A 24073-nucleotide genomic window follows, 5' to 3' on the forward strand; every position below is an offset into this window, starting at 1 on the left:
GTGTATACCATCTGAATACAGGGCCATGAAGCCTGGTATCCAATGGTCACCATCCAACTCTGTACAAGTAACCATTCCAATAATTCAGTGATGACCTGAAACCTGTCAGTCAGTTGTTCAAAGGTCTCAGTTGTGTTTTTGAAGCTTGATGATAATCTGTCTCAATTATTTTTCAAGTGCCGACTTGTAATATTTGCAGAGTTGATGTCATTCATTTAATTCACTGGGGATGATTCCATGTTTTTAATTCACATGGATCTGATATCATTCCTTTAGGATGTGTTATGCTTAAGGGATTCAGTTATTTACTCAGCACTAATGTGATTAAACAAGATTGTCAGGCAGCATGGGACAGAATATGGACCAACTAATTGGATGTAGCATCATGATTTGCCTGGAGAGAACCCTCAAGGCAAGACCTCCATTTTGAGTTTTTTTTAAGGCATGCTCACATGTTTTGCCCTCCCTCCTTGGTTTCTGAATAGTGCTAATGTTTCAGACACTCCAGGACTTACTTTGTTAATACGCAAAGCCACTTAGGACAAAGAAATACGCCCCACAAGGAGCAGGGACTAACAGGTAAGTGGGAAGTGCTATAATACTTAAGGACGAAAAGGGGCTTACGAAGGAGATCTTAAAGGGGATTATATAACAACAGAGCTGATCCTCATTCATTTATTCCATGCATATTGTTGGTAACTAACTGCATAATACTTAGGGCAACGAGAATGTAGGCACCAGTATGGGAACTGAGACTTAAGTAACTGGGACATGCATGATACTGTGAGCATTATCCATGAATATCAGTTTGAACAATGTTGTCTAATGGAGAAGAGAATTAATCCATGTTGCAGGTTGTCCGTTGCAGCTGAGATACCCTAATCTGAGAATTACTCTGTCTCAAAAGCCAGGCCATTTTTAGAAACAGGCAGGATTAAGATCCTGATTAATTCAGTTTACTGTTTGGATCTAGCACCACTGAATAGCACTCACTTTAATCAATTTTTCCTGGGAACCAGACTCTGCTTCCAGTTGCTCAATTTCCAGCAGTGTGCAGCATCATAGGCCTGCATATGCACATTACCTCCCTCTGCAGGGTTGCTGACACATTAATCCCTGGTTAAAAAGTCTGACAACACCAGGTTTTAGTCCAACCGATTTATTTGATAATAGACTCACAAGCTTTCGGGGTTAGTCCCTTCGTCAGGTGAATGGAGAGTTCTGGCCATCATGACGTTAATCCCTGCCCAAAGGTTTCTGCAGCGAGCAATAGACTTGCTGATGTTTTTGCAAGCAGAGTGCGGATGAGAAGGCCTGAAAACACGCCCAGAAAACAGATCTGAAACTCCCCCAGTTTCAAATCCCCAGAGCACGTAGAAAAAAAAAATGGTAAAATCACCCATTGAGTGACTCAAGACAACAAGGTCTGAAATTCTTTTGTCACAAGGAATATTTAATTTTAACACTATGATCTGTGGTGAATGCAAATCAAAATTACAGACTTGTCACAGTACAGTACAGTACAGAAGGAAACTGTTCAGCTCATGTTTGCACCAGATCTCGGAATGAACAATTCACCTGGTGTCTTCGCCTCATCTTCTCTCCCTAATCTTGCAAGTTCTTCCTTTTCAGACAACAGTCCAATTTCCTTTAAATATTTTGATTGAATCTACCTCCATCACACCCTCAGACAGTGCGTTCCAGACCTTAACCACTAGGTGCCTGAAGGACATTAGTGAAAACAATTGGTGGACTAATTAAAAATCACATATTTGTACTTATTCCTATTGGCTCAGGCAAAGCCATGCTGTATTAATGTACGTGCCAGAAGTGGTGTAATAGACCCAGCACAGGAAGCAGAGAGAGAAACAGTAATATAAAGAACAAAGAACAACACAGCACGGGAAACAGGCCCTTTGGCTGGCCCAACGAGCCCGTGCCGCCATTTTAACAATGTGCTTTTCCTCCTCCACCCTTGACCCAGGTCTATGCTTATGGCACCACATTGGAAACCAGATTCAGGGGAGAATAATTTAGGGACCATTTGTTACACCAATCAGCCTAAGAGCACATCTTTGGGGTGTGGGAGGAAACCGGAGCACCTGGAGGAAACCCATGCAATCACAGGGAGAATGTGCAAACTCCCACTGGCTGCATTCAAATACAAAAAATATCAGCTGAATCCACATCCAAAGCCGTTGAGACTCATATGTTACTCCTGTGCAAGGCGAGGGTATTCTGTTGCTGAATGTTAGTGTAAAAACATGGAATATTGAAGCTGTGGGAAAAAGGATACACAGGATGTGCCTGCAGGAAGAATAAGTGAGCTGTGAATAAAAGAGCAACGGCAAGACAGCATTTAAAAAAAAGGAGAAATGTCATGCTGTACAATAGAGTCAAAAATAATGAAGAGACAGTCAGAAGAAGAGTTTTCACTTCATACACCAGCTTTCGCTATTATTACGGATACTGGGTCACTCCACTGCTGGATGAACAATGAAGAGGGATGGATAAAAGTAAATTACTGCAGATACTGGAATCTGAAACCAAAAGAGAAAATGCCAGAAAATCTCAGCAGGTCTGGCAGCATCTGTAAGGAGAGAAAAAAGCTGTTGTTTAGATCCAGGTGACCCTTTGTCAAAGCTGAAGTTGACACTGGCACAGCAGTCTTGTCAGAGACTATCTACAATGAGAAACTCCACCATGTTCCCTTGAGGCCATCAAGGATGCTTGAAGGCAAGGTCTGTACGAGCAGAACAAGATCCTCATTGTACGACCAGAGCAAGATTGAGAGGGAGAGATTCGAGCTGAGAGCAAGGCAGCTAGCGTTTGGTTATTTATTTATCCGTTGAGTTTTTCACGGGCTTTTTCCTTTGCAAAAGTTTTTTTTTACTGGGAAAGCGGAACTGGGCCGCAGGGTAGTCTGGGAGTTTGAGTTTTTTATTTTGATACAAAAGTCATTTACCCTGGGGAATTGACCTCATTGTGCAACCAGAGCAAGACTGAGAGGGAGAGATTCAAGCTGAGGGTAAGGCGGCTAGTGTTTGGTTATTTATTTATTTATCTGTTCAGTTTTTTCACCGGCTTTTTTCCTTTGCAAAAGTTTTTTTTCTTAAATCTGGGAAAACTGCGCAGGTGCCTGACGCCAGCCAGTGGTGAACGCGAGTTGTAAAGAGCAGGCCACTCTATACAGCGGGCGCGGAGTGAGAGGGAGCAGAGCGAAGGCTGAAGGGCTTTGGCGTGAACAGGCAGAGGCAGGGTAGGTTCTGTTCTTCGTTCTTCCAGTAATTTAAAGAAAGGGGTAATTATGAGTGAGGGACTAGTTTGTTGCTTTCGGTGTCAGATGTGGGAGTTCATGGAGTTGCCTAGCCTCCCGGAAGTCCATATCTGCGCCAGGTGCGTCAAACTGCAGCTCCTGAGGGACAGCATTAGGAACTGGAGCTGTGGCTCGATGACCTTAGTCTAGTCGGGGAGAATGAGGAATTGAGAGAGAAGTTACAGGCAGGTAGTCACACCAGGGCCACGGGAGGAAGACACGTGGGTCACAGTTAGGAAGGGTAAAGGTCACCGAGTACCCCGGCGGCTGTCCCCCTTAACAGACAGAGCAGTTAGGTGAAGGGATCCCCTGTCGTTGTCCCCCTCCAAAATAAATATACTGTTTTGGATACTGAGGGGTGGAGGTGGGATGACTCTCCGGGGGTAAGCCATGGTGACCAGGTCACTGGCAGGGAGTCGGGCTCTGTGGCTCAGAAGGACTTTTTACTGTGTTTACGCCAGTCCAACGCCGGCATACCCACATCATGCTCAGAAGGAAAACAGAGGGACTAGGAGAGCAATAGTAGTGGGAGACGCAGTAGTTAGAGGCACAGACAGGTGGTTCTGTGGGCACGAACGAGACTCCAGGATGGTACTCTGCCTCCCTGGTGCCGGGGTCCTGGATGTCTCTGAGTGGGCAGGAAGCATCCTAAAAGGGGTGAGTAATCAGACAGACGTCATTGTCCACATTGGTGCAAATGACGTAGGCAGAAAGAGCAGTGAGGTCCCGTGAGAACAATTCAGGGAGTTGGGTAGTAGGCTAAACAGCAGGGCCTCTAGAGTAGCAATCTCTGGACTACTCCCAGTGCCACGTGCTAGTGAGGCTAGGGACAGGGAGATTGTAAAACTGAACACATGGCTAAAGGACTGGTGCAGGAGAGAGGGTTTCAAATTCGTGGATCACTGGGAAGTCTTCAAGAGAGGATGGCACCTGTACAAGGAGGACAGGTTACACCTAAACTGGAGGAGCGTGAATACCCTGGCTGGGAGTGTTGCTAGTGTGGTTCAGGTGGGTTTAAACTAATGTGGCAGGGGGGTGGGGATCAAAACAATAGGTCAACAAGCATAGAGGGTGGGGACAAGCTTGGGGCCAGGGCAAGGCTATCTAAAAGGAAGAGCATTCTGGGGGAGGATGACCCCAGTGGGCCTGGAGGAGTGGAGTGGATCGGGCAAGACAGATGAACTTAGAGCCTTTATGCTTGTGCGGAACTTGGATGTGGTTGCAATGATGGAGAATTGGTTAAAAGGACAAGACTGGCAGCTGAATATTCCAGGGTATCAGTGTTTTAGGCAAGACAGAGGAGGGGCTAGAAGAGGTGGGGGAGTGGCAATACTGGTTAGGGAGCATATTATAGGGGTACAGAGGGTGGACAATTTAGAAGGGTCATGTAATGAGTCACTGTGGCTGGAGCAGGAAGGGCACAGTCACTATGCTGAGGGTATACTACAGGCCTCCCAACAGCCCACGGGAAGTTGAGGAATGGATATATGTAAGATGATTCTGGACAGGTGCAGAAAAAATAGGGTTGTTGTAGCGGGAGATTTTAAATTTCCCTTGTATAGACTGGAAATCACTTAGGGCTGGGGGTCTGGACGAGAGAAATTTATAAAATGCGTACAGGAAGGTTCTTTGGAACAATATGTTGATAGTCCAACTAGGGGGAAGCTATACTGGACCTAGTACTGGGGAATGAGCCCGGTCAGATCATTAAAGTTTCAGTAGGGGAACATGTGGCAAATAGTGACCACAATTCTGTGAACTTTAGGATAGTAATGGAAAAAAGATGGAATATTGTCCTATGGGTAAGGTGCTGATTTGGGGGAAGGCAAACTACAGCTGGATTAGGCAGGATTTGGTGGCTGTTGATTGGGAGAGGCTGTTTGAGGGTAAATCCATATCTGGTATGTGAGGGTCTTTTAAGGAGCAGTTGATAGGGCTGCAGGACAGGCATGTGCCTATAAAAAGGAAGGATAGGAAAGGTAGGATTCGAGAGCTGTGGATAAACAGTGAAATTGTGGGTCTAATCATACGTAAGGTCCAGGCAGCTAAAAACAGATGGAGCACGGGAGGAAAACAGAGAAAGTTTAAGAAGGGGAACAGAGACTTCCCCGGGAATTATAGACCGGTGAGTCTTACTTCTGTTGTGGGCAAGGTTTTAGAAAAAATTATTAGGGATAGGATTTATAGTTATTTGGAGAGTAATGAATTGATTGGAGATAGTCAGCATGGTTTTGTAGCGGGTAGGTCGTGCCTTACTAACCTTATTGAGTTTTTTGAGAAAGTGACCAAAGAGGTGGATGGGGGAAAGGCAGTTGACGTGGTATATATGGATTTTAGTAAGGCGTTTGATAAGGTTCACCATGGTAGGCTTCTGCAGAAAATGCAGATGTATGGGATTGAGGGTAATCTAGGAAATTGGATCAGGAATTGGCTAGCAGATAGGAGACAGAGGGTGGTGGTTGATGGTAAATATTCGTCATGGAGTTCAGTTACGAGTGGTGTGCCTCAGGGATCTGTTTTGGGGCCACTGCTGTTTGTAATTTTTATTAATGATCTGGATGAGGGTATAGTTGGGTGGATTAGTAAATTTGCTGATGACACCAAAGTCGGAGGTGTGGTAGATTGTGAGGAAGGGTATCATAGTTTGCAGGGAGACTTAGACAGGTTGCAGAGCTGGGCCGAGAGGTGGCGAATGGAGTTTAATGCGGAGAAGTGTGAGGTAATTCACTTTGGTAGGAATAACAGATGTGTCGAGTATAGGGCTAACGGGAGGACTTTGAATAGTGTGGATGAACAGAGGGATCTAGGTGTATGTGTGCATAGATTCCTGAAAGTTGGGAATCAAGTAGATAAGGTTGTTAAGAAGGCATACGGTGTCTTGGCGTTTATTGGTAGGGGGATTGAATTTAGGAGTCGCAGCGTCATGTTGCAACTGTACACAACTCTGGTGCGGCTGCACTTGGAGTATTGTGTGCAGTTCTGGTCCCCACATTATAGGAAGGATGTGGAGGCTTTGGAGAGGGTGCAGAGGAGGTTTACCAGGATGTTGCCTGGTATGGAGGGGAGGTCCTATGAGGAGAGACTGAGGGATTTGGGGTTGTTTTCACTAGAAAGGCGGCGGCTAAGAGGGGATCTTATTGAAACATATAAGATGATTAGCGGTTTAGATAGGGTGGATAGTGATAGCCTTTTTCCTCGGATGGAGAAAGCTAGCATGAGGGGGCATGGCTTTAAATTAAGGGGATGTAGTTATAGGACGGATGTCAGGGGTAGGTTCTTTACCCAGAGGGTGGTGAGGGATTGGAATGCCCTGCCTGCTGCAGTTGTAAATGCGCCTAGTTTGGGGGCGTTTAAGAGATCCGTGGATAGGTTTATGGATGAAAAGGGATTGGTTTAGGTTAGAGGGTCATTGTTTTTTAACTGGTCGGCGCAACATCGTGGGCCGAAGGGCCTGTTCTGCGCTGTAATGTTCTATGTTCTATAAAGTAGAAAAGCACTCAAACAGGGAGTTAGAAGGGCAAAAAGGGATCACGAATTGATCTTGGCAGACAGGATTAAGAAGAATCTTAAGGCATTTCATACACATGTTAGGGACAAGAGGGTTGTCAGGGAAAGAATTGGACCTCTCAGGGATAAAGAAAGGGAATTATGCTTAGAACCCAAGGAAGTAGGTAAGATCCCAAACGAATACTTTGCATCAGTATTCACAAAGGAGAGGGACATGTTGACTGGTAGTGTCTCAGAGGGATGTGTTGACCCGTTAGAAAAAATCTCAATTACAAGGAGGAAATGTTAGGTTTTTTTTAAAGGAAACATTAAGACAGACAATCCCCAGGGCCTGATGGCATCTATCCTAGACTGCTCAGGGAGACAAGAGATTAAATTGCTGGGCCTCTAATGGAAATCTTTGTCTCTTCGATGGACACAGGTGAGGTCCCAGAGGATTGGAGGATAGCCAATGTGGTCCCATTATTTAAGAAGGGTAGCAAGGATAACCCAGGTAATTACAGGCTGGTGAGCTTGACATCTGTGGTAGAGAAATTGTTGCAGAAGATTCTTAGAGATAGGATATATGCACATTTAGAACTGAATCATCTCATTAGTGACAGACAGCACGGTTTTGTACGAGGAAGGTCAACCTAACCTGCACATCTCTGGAGTTGTTTATTAAACCCCATTCTTTATTAAAATCAGAGGAGTGTGGAAGACAGTTAGTAGGGTTCTGAATGTAGAAGAATAATTTAAGTGGGTTAGGCAAAAAAGAATGCAAATTGAGGTGGAAGTATACAACATAAGATAGCTCCAATTATTGACTTTAAAAAGCTTTCATGCACAATAACTAACAAAGCTAAGATTAAACGAAGGGGGGACAAAATGTACACAAGGACAAAAACACAAATGATATAATTACAGATATAACATGGGGGGGTCAGAGAGAAACGCGGATTTGCTCAATGGTGGTTGGTGCCCATGTTACCACAAAGTCTGATTGTCAACACAACCATATTAATCTTGGATATTTGAATAGAAAAAATAAATTGGATGATCATAGATATGAAGTGAATTCACCTTCAATTGAATGGTGCAATCTGAATGTGAAACCAAGAAATTAACAAGCAGAGAAAAATAGAACTTAATGGATACATAGGAACATGGGAATCAGGAACATAAGTAGGCAAATTAATCTTTTCAAGCCTGCTCTGCCATCCAATCAGATCATGGATAGTTTATAGATAATTAGAGTGCACAATTCAATTGTACTGAAGCAAGAGATGACTGCTCTGGTATTTGGAGTGCATAAAGGTAATTTAGTTTGTTTTAAATAGAATAAATTTATTTTAAAGTTCAAGACTTCAAGCCGTGGATTATGAAGGAGGTGAAGGAAAGTGTTAAATTAAAAGCGGAGGAATTTAGAGTAGCTAAGAGCAGTGGGCGAGAAGAGAATTGGGAAAGGTTTAAATGTCAACAAAGATTGACAAAGAAGTTGATAAAGGAGGGTAGGAGAAGCTATGAAGCTGGGCTAGCACTTAATATAAAAAAGGATAGCAAGAGTTTTTATAAATATATAAAAAGGAAGAGGCTGGCTAGGGTGAACGTTGGTCCTTTAGAGGATGAGAAAGGGGACCTAGTGGTAGGGGATGGGGAAATGGCTAAGGTCTTGAATAACTTTTTTGTTTCTGTCTTCACGGAGGAGGACGTGAATAATTTGCCGGGTGTTAGCGATGGAAAGGTGGTAGGACTGGAGGGTCTTAATGACATTACTGTTACTAGAGAGGTGGTGCTCGACAGACTGGAGGGGCTGATTTTGGACAATTCCCCAGGACTGGATGGAATGCATCCGAGGGTTCTGAAAGAAATGGTGGAGGTGATAGTGGATGCTTTGGTGGTTATTTTCCAGACGTCGCTGGATTCCGGGGAAGTGCCGGAAGATTGGAAAACGGCTAATGTTACGCCGTTGTTTAAGAAGGGTGCCAGGCAAAAGGTGGGGAATTATAGGCCGGTTAGTTTAACGTCTGTGGTTGGTAAAATGTTAGAATCTGTCATTAAGGAGGAAATTGCGAGGCATCTTGAAGGGAATTGCTTGATAGGGCAGACGCAACACAGTTTCATTAAAGGGAAGTCGTGTCTGACAAATTTACTGGAGTTCTATGAGGATGTGTCTAGGGCAGTGGATAGAGGAGAGCCGGTGGATGTGGTCTTTCTGGATTTTCAGAAGGCGTTTGACAAGGTACCTCACAAGAGGTTATTGCAGAAGGTCAGGGGACATGGAGTTGGGGGTAGGGTGTTAGCGTGGATAGAGGATTGGTTGTCAAATAGGAGACGGAGAGTGGGGGTCAATGGGTGCTATTCGGATTGGCGGATGGTGACTAGTGGGGTGCCCCAGGGGTCGGTGCTGGGGCCTCAGCTATTTACCATTTATATAGATGATCTGGAGGAGGGAACCGAGTGTAGGGTGTCGAAATTTGCTGATGACACCAAGATTGGGGGAAAGGCAAATTGTGCGGAGGGTGTGGAGAGTCTGCAGAAGGATCTAGATAGGCTGGGCGAATGGGCCAGGAAGTGGCAAATGGAATTTAATGTTGGCAAGTATGAGGTGGTCCACTTTGGTAGGAAGAATGGTAGGAAGGACTATTACTTACGTGGCGAAAAACTGCAGCAGGCGACAGTGCAGAGGGGCCTCGGGGTCCTTGTGCATGAGTCGCAAAAACCCAGCTTGCAGGTGCAGCAGGTGGTCAGGAAGGCGAATGGGATGCTGGCCTTCATAGCAAGGGGGATTGAATATAAAAGTAGGGAGGTCTTGCTGCAGCTGTATAGGGCATTGGTGAGGCCGCAGCTGGAGTACTGTGTGCAGTTTTGGGCGCTGCACCTGCGCAAGGATATTTTGGCCTTGGAGGGAGTGCAGAGGAGGTTTACTAGGCTGATACCGGAGTTGAGAGGGTTGAGCTATGAGGAAAGGCTGAATAAACTAGGCTTGTACTCGTTAGAGTTCAGAAGAATGAGGGGAGATCTCATTGAGACGTATAAGATGATGAATGGGATGGATAGGACAGAGGTGGAGAGACTCTTCCCGCTCAAAAAAGACAATAGGACTAGGGGGCACAGCCTCAAGATAAAGGGGAGGCGGTTTAGAACGGAGTTGAGGAGGAACTTCTTCACTCAAAGGGTGGTGAACCTCTGGAATTCTCTGCCCATTGAAGTGGTGGAGGCTGCCTCGCTAAATATTTTTAAGAAGCGGGTTGATGGGTTCTTGATAAGAGAGGGGATTAAGGGTTATGGGGAGAGGGCGGGAAAGTGGAACTGAGCCACAACAGATCAGCCATGATCTTATTGAATGGCGGGGCAGGCTCGAAGGGCTAGATGGCCTACTCCTGCTCCTATTTCTTATGTTCTTATGTTCTTAAGACTTCAATGTAAAGTATTATCTAAGTGTATCTACGCTCTGTCTCTTCATGAGGTGCATTGTAGAGTCAAGTTGACCAGGATCAGCTAGAGAAATCATGGGGGCAGTTCTCCCAAAAGTGCTGAATTGACGGCAAAACTGTTCTCAATCCCGACAGTTCTGTCAGTTCAGTTTCCACAGTTCTGAAACTCTGGACTTGCACAGTAGCCTGATCTTTCAGACTCAGCTCAATTGCTGGCCAGCCTGGGACCCCGGAGTGCTACCCCTCCAGTATCACCCCCCCCCCCCCCCCCCCCACCACAGCCCGTTCATGGCGCCCACAACAATTTCCAGGCCAGTCCTGACCCCCTCCCCAATCTCCAGCACATCACCACTCCCCCACGGCAGACCATGCCTAGGGTCAGAACCACCACCCCCCCACCCCAAGTCGCTGCTCTCCCTCCATCCCAGACCAATCACCATGCTGAGTGGCAACGGGATCTTCACCCCACTGATCGTCCCTAGGCCTTGCCCCCTTGGCACTGATCAATGCCCAATAGGCAGGGACACTGTGCCCCCTGGGCACAGGCTGACAGCCAGGGTGCCCATGCCCAGGGGCACCACCCTCGCCACATGACCCCAAGGGTGGGCCCTGATTGCCCCCCTTCATTTTGGCAGAGACTCCCACTAGTTCCCCAAAGGTGGAGACCTACTCTAAACCCCACTGGGATTAAGTACTGCCGGCGGAGTGGGAGGTTCAATTGGGACTGGTAAGTTCCCGATAATTGCATAAAATACATTTTAAAAAGATTCAAATTATTTACCTGCCTTTCTGCTGGTTTCCAGCGTGGTCTTTCTGGCTACTGTTCGCCAGCTCTGGGATACGCACACGCGTTCCGGTGCATGCGCAGACCCGGAACAATGGCGGCGACATGCATCTTCCACCCCAACCTGCCTGAAAAGTTCCCGATTGGGATGGGAGAATCGCAGCCCATTGATCTTATGTTTCTCCTGTTTCCAAGTCCCTTATTCTGCCACCTCACCCTTTAAACTCTTCCCTTCACATATTTTAAGTGTCCAAAATTATGAACCACAGTCACAGTAGGGTCCAACTGTTTTATGCAAGTCTAACAAAACATCTTGGGTTTATAAATAGAGGCATACAGTACAAAATCCATCACATTTTACAGCTATGGCTTTTGTCAGACAATTTAGTTATTCATATTATGCAACCAGCTCTGATTCTTCGGACCTGGCCCTCTGCAATATCCCAGTTAAGCAACATTCAAAAAGTTTTAAATCGCACAAGCATCGCAAGCAATCCTGTGTATAAATGGGAAGAATATCTTGAACTAACAAACAGTGTTATTCTAGTAGTGCATGACTCCCAGTTTTGCTTCCAAACTTAAAAATTTCTAAACATTCTACTAAATTAGCACCAATCAATTCACCTGTAATAATGTTGGATTTCTATTCACACAAGTGGGCTTTGTTAACAGAAACATTACATTTTGCAATGAGTGATAAATATTTTCTCATTTTAAATTGAAACTAACCATATCTATAAATGCCTAGCGTGGAGCATACATTTGGAAAGCAAAGTACTGCTGATGCTGGAAATCTGAAATATAAACAAAGTGTTGGAAATATGCAGCATCCGTGGCGAGAAATGTTTCACATCCACAGTTTGCACTAGCTCTGATAGAATGTTGCATAGATACCGTCAGACATGCAGGACATTTCCAATATTCTCCATTTCTTCAGGAACAAAAAAAAGGTACTTTGGAGGACTGACAAAAAGGGTTTTGTCAGTTTGATAAGGTGCCGCACAAAAGGTTGCTTCAGAAGGTTAGGGGGCATGGAGTTAGGGGTAAGGTATTAGCGTGGATAGAGGATTGGTTGTCTAATAGGAGGCAGAGAGTTGGTATCAATGGGTGCTATTCTGATTGGCGGTTGGTGACTAGTGGAGTGCCGCAGGGATCGGTGCTGGGGCCTCAGCTACTTACCATTTATATAGATGATCTGGAGGAGGGGGCTGAGTGTAGGGTGACGAAATTTGCTGATGACATGAAGATGAGTGGAAAAGCAAATTGTGCAGAGGGTGTGGAAAGCCTGCAGAGGGATCTGGATAGGCTGAGCGAGTGGGCGAGGACCTGGCAGATGGAGTACAATGTTAGCAAGTGTGAGGTTATCCACTTTGGCAGGAATAATAGTAGGAAGGACTACTATTTAAAGGGCGAAAAGCTGCAGCATGCCACGGTGCAGAGGGACCTAGGGGTCCTTGTGCATGAGTCACAAAAACCCAGTCTGCAGGTGCAGCAGGTGATCAAGGTGGCGAATGGGATGCTGGCCTTTATAGCAAGGGGGATAGAATATAAAAGCAGGGAGGTCTTGCTGCAACTGTACAGGGCACTGGTAAGGCCGCAGCTGGAGTACTGTGTGCAGTTTTGGTCGCCGCACTTGCGCAAGGATATATTGGCCTTGGAGGGAGTGCAGAGGAGGTTCACTAGGCTAATACCGGAGATGAGGGGGTTGGACTATGAAGAGAGACTAAATATACTGTACTCGTTGGAGTTTAGAAGGATGAGGGGGGATCTTATAGAGACATATAAGATAATGAAAGGGACGGATAGGGTAGAGGAAGAGAGATTCTTCCCGCTTAGAAAGCACAGCAGGACTAGAGGGCGCTGCCTCAAGATAAGGGGGGGCGCAGTTTAGAATGGAGTTGAGGAGGAACTTCTTCACTCAAAGGGTGGTGAAGCTCTGGAACTCTCTGCCCATTGAAGTGGTGGAGGCTGCCTCGCTAAATATATTTAAGACACGGGTAGATAGGTTTTTGACAGACAAGGGAATTAAGGGTTATGGGGAAAAAGCAGGAAAGTGGAACTGAACCACTTCAGATCAGCCATGATCTTACTGAATGGTGGGGCAGGTTCGAAGGGCTAAATGGCCTACTCCTGCTCCTATTTCTTATGTTCTTATGGATCAGACTTTTGAGTATCTCATTCCCCTTCAACAAGAAGCCCTGCAGCAGTTGGCCAAGACCTGGCATGGCACATAACACAACATAAACATAAATTTAAAAAAGGTAAGATATGAAGAAAACATATACAACTTGCTGAGCCTCTCTAAAAATAATCAATGTCAAAGCAATAAATTGGTAATTTAAAAACGGAGAAATTATAAAATTGACCATTAAAACGTGCCAAGCACTTTTTGCCTTTTGAGCAGCGTATGTGTGCATCCGATTCACACAATGTCTCAGGGTTCTTTCATTCATTCGTACTCACTATCGAGAGAGTGTCTGAGGTCAGGAGGGATACAGAAACTTTACAAGAACACATTCAGATTCAGAACCAGAACCAGAGTCACCTGTGGGAGAAATATAGTTGGAGCCCATATCTGAAGTGCAAGTTACTGAGGACTCTGTGGTAAAATTTTCATTCCCTCTATGTACTGAACCAGCATCCATTGTAATTGATGATTCCAGGGCCTTTGTTTGTCACTAATAGCATTGTTCCATCCCCTTACATTGTTAAGCACCACCACCACCACCACCACAGCCCCGACTGGAGGCAAACACAAATATAGACTGCACCCCCAAAGGCCTTGAGATCAGCGACTTAGAGAATGGCAGGATGTGCCACCAAGGAACCCCAGTCCAGGTCACAGTAAAAATGAACTCAGGGTGCAGAAGCACAATCTGAGATTCAGACAGTCATCAATTATTTGTTGGGAACCAACCTCATATTACTAATGAGGTCGAGCCGAAAATAATTTCTGCAAGGTACTGCAACTCCATATTAACATTACGAGTAATGACTGGAAGGAATTGGGAAGAATGGGATGGCAGAGGGGGTGGGTGGGGCTGGAAAGGCCATTGGATACTTTACCTCAACTTGCACTCTAGCAGTCTCCAGCCAGAGATGAAGAACGAAGATTGAAGATTAAGGAAACAGCACCTGATGATGACAAGGTCCAAACAGAAATTCATGGCCATTGCTGATTAGCATCATTTGCATGGTCACATGAAATTTAAATTCATTTTCACCCATTAAAGTCCATTTTCCAATTAATTTGCAAGTAAATGCTGATACCAACAGATCTTGCTGTTCTGATTGGTATTTCACCATCAGCCAGGCAACATAGCCAAAAACAAATAGCCCTTTCCAAACCTTTAGAGGTATAAAGTTTACCAGGACAGGGAATGAGTAAGAAACAAAAGACAGATAGGAGCAAGTTCCCTGGGTTCATAGACCACAATTAGGAAATCCCTGACCCAATGTATTAAATAACTTTGAATGATGTTCATAGAATCAAAGAACCCCTACAGCGCAGAGGAGGCCATCTGGCCCATTGAGTCTGCAAGGACTCTCTGACAGAGTATCTTACTCAGGCCCTTTCCCCCACCCTAAACCTATACCCCACATATTTAGCATGGCCAATCCATCAAAACCTGCACCACTTTGGACTGTGGGAGCACCCAGAGGAGACCCATGCAGACATGGGCAGAATGTGTCAACTCCACGTAGACAACAACCCAAGGCTGAAATCAAACCTGGGTCCCTGGCACAGTGAGGCAGTGCTACCCACTGTGCCACCATGCTGTGTTGGTTTTAATTAATAGAATAAAAAGGTGCATTTTCAGAAAGGTAAAATTTGCTTGGGTGGAAAGGTTAAGGGTAAGCTTTGGAAAATAGTACATTGTCATGCAGAGGGGAAGAAGTTTAATTTTGGCGTGCTTCAAATATTTCCTTACTAAAGTTTGATTCTATTGTGGAAGATCAATTATCCATCAACCAAAGATTCATGTGTACGTGGGTTTGGAATTCCTCACAAACACTCCTGCTTCACCACCTACGTATATAAATCTGGCACTGCCAAATTCCTGCAATGTTAGAGGTGGAGTGGGAGGAGAGTTCCCTGACCACACTGAGGAGTGCTGCATGAAGCATTGGTTGACTCCAACAGATGGTCAAAATTGGATATCAATGATTAAGTAGTTCTCAAGGATTATGTTCACTATTTATTGTACCATAGTCTCGGAAACTGATTTAGAATTCAAAAAAGAGAGCTGTGAACCTATAATGGAGACATCACATTTTACTGAGCAAAATTCTACCAAAACAAACACAATATGTTACCTCATTCCTACTGGTAATGACTGAATTTGTAATTCAGGTTTTGCACAATTCTCTAATTAACCACTATAAAAAAGCATTAGATTGAAATAGCTAAATTTAAAGGAAATAGTCAGAAAAGTTGTGCTCAGTATTCCAGTGCTTTGTACCAATTGCAGCATTTTCTTGATGACAATTATCTTTCTACTTCCACTTTCAGCATGGTTACTCTTTGCCAGATACTCCTTCAGTATAGTCCTCTAGTATTCCTGCAAGATGGTCATTGTGTGTCTTGAATTTCCTTCTCTGGGAAGCAGGTTTTTTCCTCTTCTGAACACTTATCTACAGAAAAATACACAGTTTAGAAATGTCTGACAAACGTGATTTATTTTCCTGTTAGTAAACAGCTGAAGAAAGCATTTGTCACCTTAAGAGATTACTAATGGCTATTTAAAGCTGGATGATAGATAGGCCCACATTTTCACATATAAACAGTGAGCAAGCATGACAAACACCAAGGTATTAACAAAGCAACAAAGACAATGTGACTACAGACGGTGAGCTTGGTTATTCACTATTGTCACACAATGAAAACTGCCCTTATAATAAATCATAAGGTTGTTTTACAAAATAATTATTCTAATTTCAGTTCCAAAGTATCAATTCAGAAATAGCGGGGGTCTGGAGTGGGGGGACTAGGGCCTGAGGGTTCAGGTTAAGTCATTCAATGCAGAAAGTTTTAAATGGAAATGTACATACCACCTTCTTTGGCCCTGTCTCTTGCATTGAAGAAATGCCTTGTTTTTTCAAATACTCCTCAATCTTCTCTTCATCCATAGAATCCACTGGAATACTTCTCCATAACTTCTGAAATTCTGCATCAGAATATAAATTGTTATAATGGTTATTAATCAAAACTATGGGTATAATTCATGTTTTGGAGTTTGGTCTAGTCTTTCTAAATTAAAACACAACCACAAGAGTAATAATCTCTGGATTATTATCTGAGACATGTGCCTTACGCTTGAGGGTCAAGCAGATTGGAGAATTAAATCCTTGGCTAAAAGAATGATGTGGGAAGAAGGGATTTTGATTCATAGGGCACTAGCGCCAGTAGTGGGAAAAACATTGTTCTGTTAGGATAGATTCCACTTAAACTGGGCTAGAATTGGTGTATAGGTACACAAATATTTAAAGGTGACAGGACAAGCTCAGAAGTACTTGAAAACCATGTGGGATCCTTGACTTTATTAATCCTTCATCACCTGATGAAGGAGCAATGCTCTGAAAGCCTGTGATACCAAATAATCCTGTTGGATTTTAACTTGATGTCGTGAGACTTCTTACTTTATTAATTGAGACAGTGTATAAAATGCTAAAACTTTAAACATTGGTTACCTGTGAAACATCTTGGGACCTTTGATCATATTAAAGGCAAGTTGTTGTTAATACTCAGCCGGAGTATTGTGCTGCATGTTGGGCACTATATGAGCCTTGTCAAAGCAGCACAACAGATTTACTAGAATGATGTCAAGGGTGAGGAACTTGGAGAGATTGGAGAAGCTTGGGCTCTTCTTTTTATAATGGCGAAATTAAATGCCAATTTTATTCGGTGTCTAAAAGATGAATGGGTTTTAGAGAACGAGTAAAGAGAAACTGTTTCCACTGGGGCACTGTTTGAACAAGAAAGAACCAGACGTAACATAAGGAAACATAAAAAACGAGTGTTAATTAGTTTCTGGAATGTACTGCCTGAAAGGGCAGCGGAAACGAATTCAACAGTAACTTTGAAAAGTAAATTGGCTATTTGATGAGAAAAAAAACTTACAGGACTAAAAGCTGCATAGTGGGAGTGATTGGATAGTTTTATCAAAGAACATGACACACTGAAGAGCCAGTGCCATTGTCTTATTATCCTTTGGACTTGTGTGTCAGTTAAGATCATGTGAAATTGAACTTTAACACACAACCTGTTCACTTATCAGTGACTGCCCTATCAACTGAGCCTAATGAAACACAGATACTGATTTTAATTGGCGAATGTGGCCAAGAGTTAACGGTCTGTGTTACCACCAACTCAATTTGCACTCATTGAATATGGGATCCAGAATCCCGAGGGTCCAATTTTAACAGCCAGGCCTTATTCAAAAAGAATTCTCTAACTTTGCCCATGCCAACCCAAATCCTCTGCAAGGGGCCCCAGTTGAGTAGCTCTGGGATCTACAGTGCAGAAGGCGGCCATTCAGCCCATCAAGTCTGCACTGACCACAATCCTACTCAGGCCCCATCACCATAACCCCATGCATTTAACCTAGCTAGTCTTCCTGACACTAAGGGGCAATTTAGCATGGCCAATCACCGATGTTGGACATCAGTCCCTAGCAGGTGAATAAATGGCGGGTGATTAGGATGTGAATGTGGGCCATCAGAGATAACGTTGGTCTGAGACTCGAAGGAATATGATCCACAATCCAGCTCTCACCAAGTTAGGCCTGAGGGGGAAGATCCCCCACTCATGCCTCCACAGAAAATAGCACACTACATGATCAGGGCCCAATGTATCTATTTATATGAATTGCCACTGGATTGGCATAGCCTATGTTCTAAATTAGGCACATTTCAAATGTCTTATGCTGCAAATTGTGCTGCAAAGCTAATGGATTCATTAGTAGATTTGTACAACTTTTTAGACTATTGGCGGAGAACACAGCCTTGTGGGGCACTGGTGTTGAGGATGATCATGGAGGAAGTGTTGTTACCTATCCTTAGTGATTGTGGTCTCTGAGTTAGGAAGTTCAGGAACCAATTGCAGAGGGAGGTGCCGAGGCCCAGGCCACGGAGTTTGGGGATAGGTTTCGTGGGAATAATGGTGTTGAATTATGAATTAACTACAATGGTATTGTAGTTAATAAATAGGAGTCTGACGTAGGTGTCCTTGTCTAGGTTTCCAGGTTTGAGTGCAGGGTTGTGCAGGTATGTGCTGGAACATCCCTGATTTTGACTTCAGCTCAAAGACTCTGAGCTACATCATCTCAAGCTGGAGATATTTACTATAGAAGTGGCAGCAGTCTTACTGCTCACAAACTCCCACATTTTAGTCTCAACATTTAGAATGATACTAGATGTGAAGAGCTTCAGCTCTGTGGAGAAAATGCTGTCCTTAGAACAAAGATTATAGGGAAATTTAACAAAATTATGAAAGGTTTTGATAAACCAAAGAGGAACTGTTTCCACTAGCAAGAGGATTGATATCTGAAGAATTGACAACTGAAGACATAAATGAAAGTAAATGGCAAAAAATCCAGGAGATAAGAATTACATTTTTGGTGGTGGGGTAATTATTGGAGAAAATACTTAGGGACAGAATGGACTCACATCTGGAAGAGAATAGACTTATTAGCAGTAGGCCATGTGGTTTGGCGAAGGGGAGGTCATGTCTCACAAATTTGAGGAAGTGACAAGAAAAAAATAATCAGGGCAGGTCAGCGGATGTTGTATACATGGACTTTAGTAAAGCCTTTGACAATATTGAGGAAAATGTAGGTCTGATTAGTAAATTTGCAGATGATACAAAAATTGAAGGAGTAGTGGATAGTGAGGGAGGATTGTCAGACGATATAGCAGGATATGAATACGCTGTAGACCTAGGCCGAAAGATGGCAGATGTAACTTAATCTGGACAAATGTAAGGTGATGTGATTTGGAAGGTCTACTGAAGAAGGAAAGTATATAGTAAATGGTAGAGCCCATAAAAATATTAGCATGCAGATGGATCTAGGCGTGCAGGTCCACAGTTCCCTGAAGGTGGCAACTCAGGTGGACAAGGTGATCAAGAAGGTGTGTGGCATGCTGGCGGCTTTCATTAGTTGGGATATTGAGTGTAGGAATTGGAAATTATGTTGCAGCTATATAAGACTTTGGTTAGGCTGCACTTGGGGTGTAGTGTACAATTCTGGTCGCCACACTACTGGAAGGATGTTGACACATTGGAAAGGGTGAAGAAGAGACTTACCAGGATGTTACCTGGTTTGGAGGATATGGACTATGAAGAAAGGTTGGAAAACTTGGGTTATTTCCATTGAAGCGTCAAAGGATAAGGTGGGGGAACCTGATAGAGTTTTACAAGATTATGGATAGAGTGGATAGTCACAATCTTGTTCTCAGGGTTGAAGGGTCAATTACTCAGGGGCATGAGTCGCAAAAACCCAGCCTGCAGGTGCAGCAGGTGGTCAGGAAGGCGAATGGGATGCTGGCCTTCATAGCGAGGGGGATTGAATATAAAAGTAGGGAGGTCTTGCTGCAGCTGTATAGGGCATTGGTGAGGCCGCAGCTGGAGTACTGTGTGCAGTTTTGGGCGCCGCACCTGCGCAAGGATATTTTGGCCTTGGAGGGAGTGCAGAGGAGGTTTACTAGGCTGATACCGGAGTTGAGGGGGTTGAGCTATGAGGAGAGGCTGAATAAACTAGGCTTGTACTCGTTAGAGTTTAGAAGAATGAGGGGAGATCTCATTGAGACGTATAAGATGATGAATGGGATGGATAGGATAGAGGTGGAAAGACTCTTCCCGCTCAAAAAAGACAGTAGGACTAGGGGGCACAGCCTCAAGATAAAGGGGGGGCGGTTCAGAACGGAGTTGAGGAGGAACTTCTTCACTCAAAGGGTGGTGAATCTCTGGAATTCTCTGCCCGTTGAAGTGGTGGAGGCTGCCTCGCTAAATATTTTTAAGAAGCGGGTTGATGGGTTTTTGATAAGAGAGGGGATTAAGGGTTATGGGGAGAGGGCGGGAAAGTGGAACTGAGCCACGACAGATCAGCCACGACAGATCAGCCATGATCTTATTGAATGGCGGGGCAGGCTCGAAGGGCCAGATGGCCTACTCCTGCTCCTATTTCTTATGTTCTTATGTTCTTATAGGTTGAAAGTAAGTGTGGAAAGTTTAAAAGAGATGAAAGAGGCAAGTTTTTCACACAGAGGGTGATGAATGCCTGGAATGTGCTGCCGGAGGAGGTAGTGGGAGCAAATGCTATAACAACATTTAAGAGTCATCTGGATAAGATACATGAATAGGCAGGGAATAGAGGGATATGGACCATGTAGCGGCAAGAAAATATTAAATTAGCGAGGCATCTTTGTTAGTACAGATTTGGTGAGCTGAAAGGCCTGTTCCTGTGCTGTACTGTTCTTTGTTCTTCTTTGTGGTGAGTTGTATGATCTTGAATGCAACGCCTGAAAGCAGTTTCAAAGATGTCTCAACTCCCTAAAATCAAAATAACCTTTACTCGTTCATTTATTTAAATATTTAAGTAGCCAAGTATCTTTGTGTATTTTATGAGGACAGTTTTTAATAAAAAGTTTGATTGTAAATTAGAGCATAATTATGAAGTTACACCTCTAATCACCATTCATCTACAATTCTGATGATAAATGTATTGTATCTTTAGTTCTTAGGTCAGTGGTGAGTTTCTAAAGAAATAAGAAATAGGAGCAGTAGGCCATCTAGCCCCTCGAGCCTGCCCCGCCATTCAATAAGATCATGGCTGATCTGAAGTGGCTCAGTTCCACTTTCCCGTTTTCTCCCCATAACCCTTAATTCCCTTGCTTACCAAAAACCTATCTACCTGCATCTTAAATATATTTAGCGCGGTAGCCTCCACCACTTCAACGGGCAGAGAATTCCAGAGATTCACCACCCTTTGAGTGAAGAAGTTCCTCCTCAACTCTGTTCTAAACTGCACCCCCTCCTTATCTTGAGGCTGTGCCCTCTAGTCCTGCTGTCCTTTCTGAGTGGGAAGAACCTCTCCACCTCTACCCTATCCATCCCCTTCATCATCTTATACGTGTCAATAAAATCCCCCCTCATCCTTCTAAACTCCAACGAGTACAAGCCCAGTCTATTCAGCCTCTCTTCATAGTCCAACCCCCTCAACTCTGGTATCAGCCTAGTGAACCTCCTCTGTACTCCCTCCAAGGCCAAATATCCTTGCGCAAGTGCGGCAACCAAAACTGCACACAGTACTCCAGCTGCGGCCTCACCAGTGCCCTGTACAGTTGCAGCAAGACCTCCGTACTTTTATATTCAATCCCCCTCGCTATGAAGGCCAGCATCCCATTTGCCTTCCTGACCACCTGCTGCACCTGTAGGCTGGGTTTTTGTGACTCATGCACAAGGACCCCCAGGTCCCTCTGCACCGTAGCATGCTGCAGCTTTTCGCCCTTTAAATAGTAAACCCTCCTACTATTATTCCTGCCAAAGTGGATAACCTCACACTTGCCAACATTGTATTCCATCTGCCAGGTCCTCGCCCACTCGCTCAGCCTATCTAGATCCCTCTGCAGACTTTCTACACCCTCCGCACAATTTGCCGTTCCACCAATCTTTGTGTCATCAGCAAATTTTGACACCTTACACTCAGCTCCCTCCTCCAGATCATCTATATAAATGGTAAATAGCTGAGGCCCCAGCACCGATCCCTGGGGCACTCCACTAGTCACCAACCGCCAATCCGAATAGCACCCATTGACACCTCTCTGCCTCCTATTAGACAGCCAATCCTCTATCCACGCTAACACCTGACCCCCAACTCCATGCCCCCTAACCTTCTGTAACAACCTTTTGTGCGGCACCTTATCAAACGCCTTCTGAAAATCGAGAAACACCACATCCACCGGTTCCCCTCCGTCCATCGCACTAGACACATCCTCATAGAATTCCAATAAATTCGTCAGACACGACTTCCCCTTCACGAATCCGTGCTGTGTCTGCTCTATCAAACAATTCTTCTCAAGATGCCTCGCTATTTCTTCTTTGATGACGGATTCAAGCATTTTTCCTACAACAGACGTTAAACTAACCAGCCTATAATTCCCTGCCTTTTGTCTGCTACCCTTTTTAAACAGCGGCGTAACATTAGCCGTTTTCCAATCTTCCAGAACTTCCCCGGAATCCAGCGAGGTTTGGAAAATAATCACTAATGCATCCACTATCACCTCCGCCATTTCCTTCAGAACCCTGGGATGCATTCCATCTGGTCCTGGGGACTTGTTCACCATCAGTCCCACTAGTCTGTCGAGCACTATCTCTCTAGTGACAATGATCTCATTCAGGCCCTCAACTCCTACCATCTTTCCATCGTTAATACCCGGCAAACTATTCGCGTCCTCCTCCGTGAAGACCGAAGCAAAAAACTTATTCAAGGCCTCAGCAATTTCCTCATCCCCCACCACTAAATCCCCCCTCTCATTCTCTAAGGGTCCAACATTCACCCTAGCCAGCTTCCTCCTCTTTATATATTTATAAAAACTCTTACTATCCTTTTTTATATTTAGCGCTAGTTTAGATTCATAGTCTAATTTACCACTATGTTTGCTGTGATATATTCTAATTAGGAATCCAACAAAATATGGAGCAAGTTATCAGTGGCAAGCTTTACAGTACATCTTGCTAATCCAGTTGATGCAATAAAACCTGGGCCAAAGTTCTGGCCATTAGTGCCTCTACTCTGGTATATGGATGTCCTTTACCACTAATCACAGAAGTGCCTGGTATAGCCAGTGTGACATTTCTAATTCCCATATCAGTCACCTTCATCATTCTCCCCGCAGTAAATTTGGGTTCAAGAATCTAATACTCCAACAGCCAATCCACTCACCTGAAGTAATTATCCATTAATACCAGATTAAAAGTAGCTTTGTACTGTGAACTGCTACTGAAATGAAGTTGACTTGACCACTGAAAAATGCTTACCTTCATCCATTGTGAACTGGCAGCTCTTGTCATTATAGAAGAGGATCTTCTTCTTATCTGGTCGAGTCACAAAAATAATTTGGTCCCCCAATACCTAAGCAGGTACAAAGACTTTAGTGTGAAATCTGTTTAAAACATAGATGTTAATAGGGCTATATTTATTTCAATTCTTCTTGTCATATTTGTTGTCCAGATGATATAGAAACATCTAGAGGAGCTGCTGAAAAGGATCTTAAAGTGATTGACTCCAGTATCATGTTCAACTACAGCTGAACATTACCAGAGGTTGATTCTATAGTACAGTTCAGCAGACTGAGGTTTTATGCATACAAAGGCAGGGAAAGGGAGATGGGGTTGTGGTGGGGATAGAAAGCTGTCTGTAATAGGGTGGAGAACAGTAAAAATCAAATGACAAAAGGGATGATTTCTACAAGGGGAAAGGAGATGGAATTGTCCAAGTAAACAAACAAAATGTGTATCCAGAGGAAATGTGAATGACAAAGCAGAATCATTACCGACAATTGCCATTAAAAAACAGAAAATAATAGAAACCAAATGGAGGGGCAGTGTTTATGATCTGAAATTGTTGAACCCAATGTTGTATTTGAAAGACTGTCAACTGTCTAATCAAAATATGCTGTTACATGGGCTCATTAAACAAGTTGAAGGCTGGGGTCAGAGAGATCAGGATGAAAATGGAGTACAGAATTAAAACAAAACTTGTACTTTTTTTTACACAAGTCCAAGTTTAGGATTAATTACTTTTTATTTCTGAACTTTGGTGGTGGAATTTTATGGCTTACAAGAAGAGAAAACATGGCTTAAAAACAAAATATTGCAGACACTGGGATCTGAAATCAAAAAAGAAAATGCTGGGAAATCTCAGCAGGTCTGGTAGCATCTATAAGGAGAAAAAAGGGCTGATGTTTTGAGTCCAGATGATCCTTTGAAGGGTCATCAGGACTCAAAAACAACGGCTCTTTTCTCTTCTTACAGATGCTGCCAGACCTGCT

At 44.0% G+C, this 24073-nt stretch overlaps 1 protein-coding gene and 1 long non-coding RNA gene across 5 annotated transcripts in view; one reads left to right on the plus strand and one right to left on the minus strand.

The window, feature by feature from the left end:
* The first annotated feature begins 389 nt into the window (after window positions 1–389).
* The window catches only part of LOC145346108 (uncharacterized), a 37939-nt gene continuing 14255 nt past the window's right edge, over window positions 390–24073 (plus strand). Inside the window, exon 1 of the long non-coding RNA XR_013887474.1 lies at window positions 390–579. This is a non-coding gene — a long non-coding RNA (uncharacterized LOC145346108). The remainder of the gene's footprint in view (window positions 580–24073) is intronic.
* Window positions 11299–24073, minus strand: part of gtf2e2 (general transcription factor IIE, polypeptide 2, beta) — an 87380-nt gene continuing 74605 nt past the window's right edge. For all 4 annotated transcript variants that reach the window (XM_080193498.1, XM_080193494.1, XM_080193496.1 and 1 more), the window contains exons 6-8: window positions 23061–23154; window positions 16076–16191; window positions 11299–15658 (exon numbers count right to left, since the gene is read on the minus strand). In XM_080193498.1, coding sequence (XP_080049624.1) covers window positions 15542–15658; window positions 16076–16191; window positions 23061–23154 — 327 coding nt within the window. In that variant the 3' untranslated portion in view covers window positions 11299–15541. The remainder of the gene's footprint in view (window positions 15659–16075; window positions 16192–23060; window positions 23155–24073) is intronic.

This window comes from Carcharhinus amblyrhynchos, chromosome 1 (genome assembly GCF_965287045.1).
Source record: "Carcharhinus amblyrhynchos chromosome 1, sCarAmb.v2.hapA, whole genome shotgun sequence".
Lineage (NCBI taxonomy): Eukaryota > Metazoa > Chordata > Chondrichthyes > Carcharhiniformes > Carcharhinidae > Carcharhinus > Carcharhinus amblyrhynchos.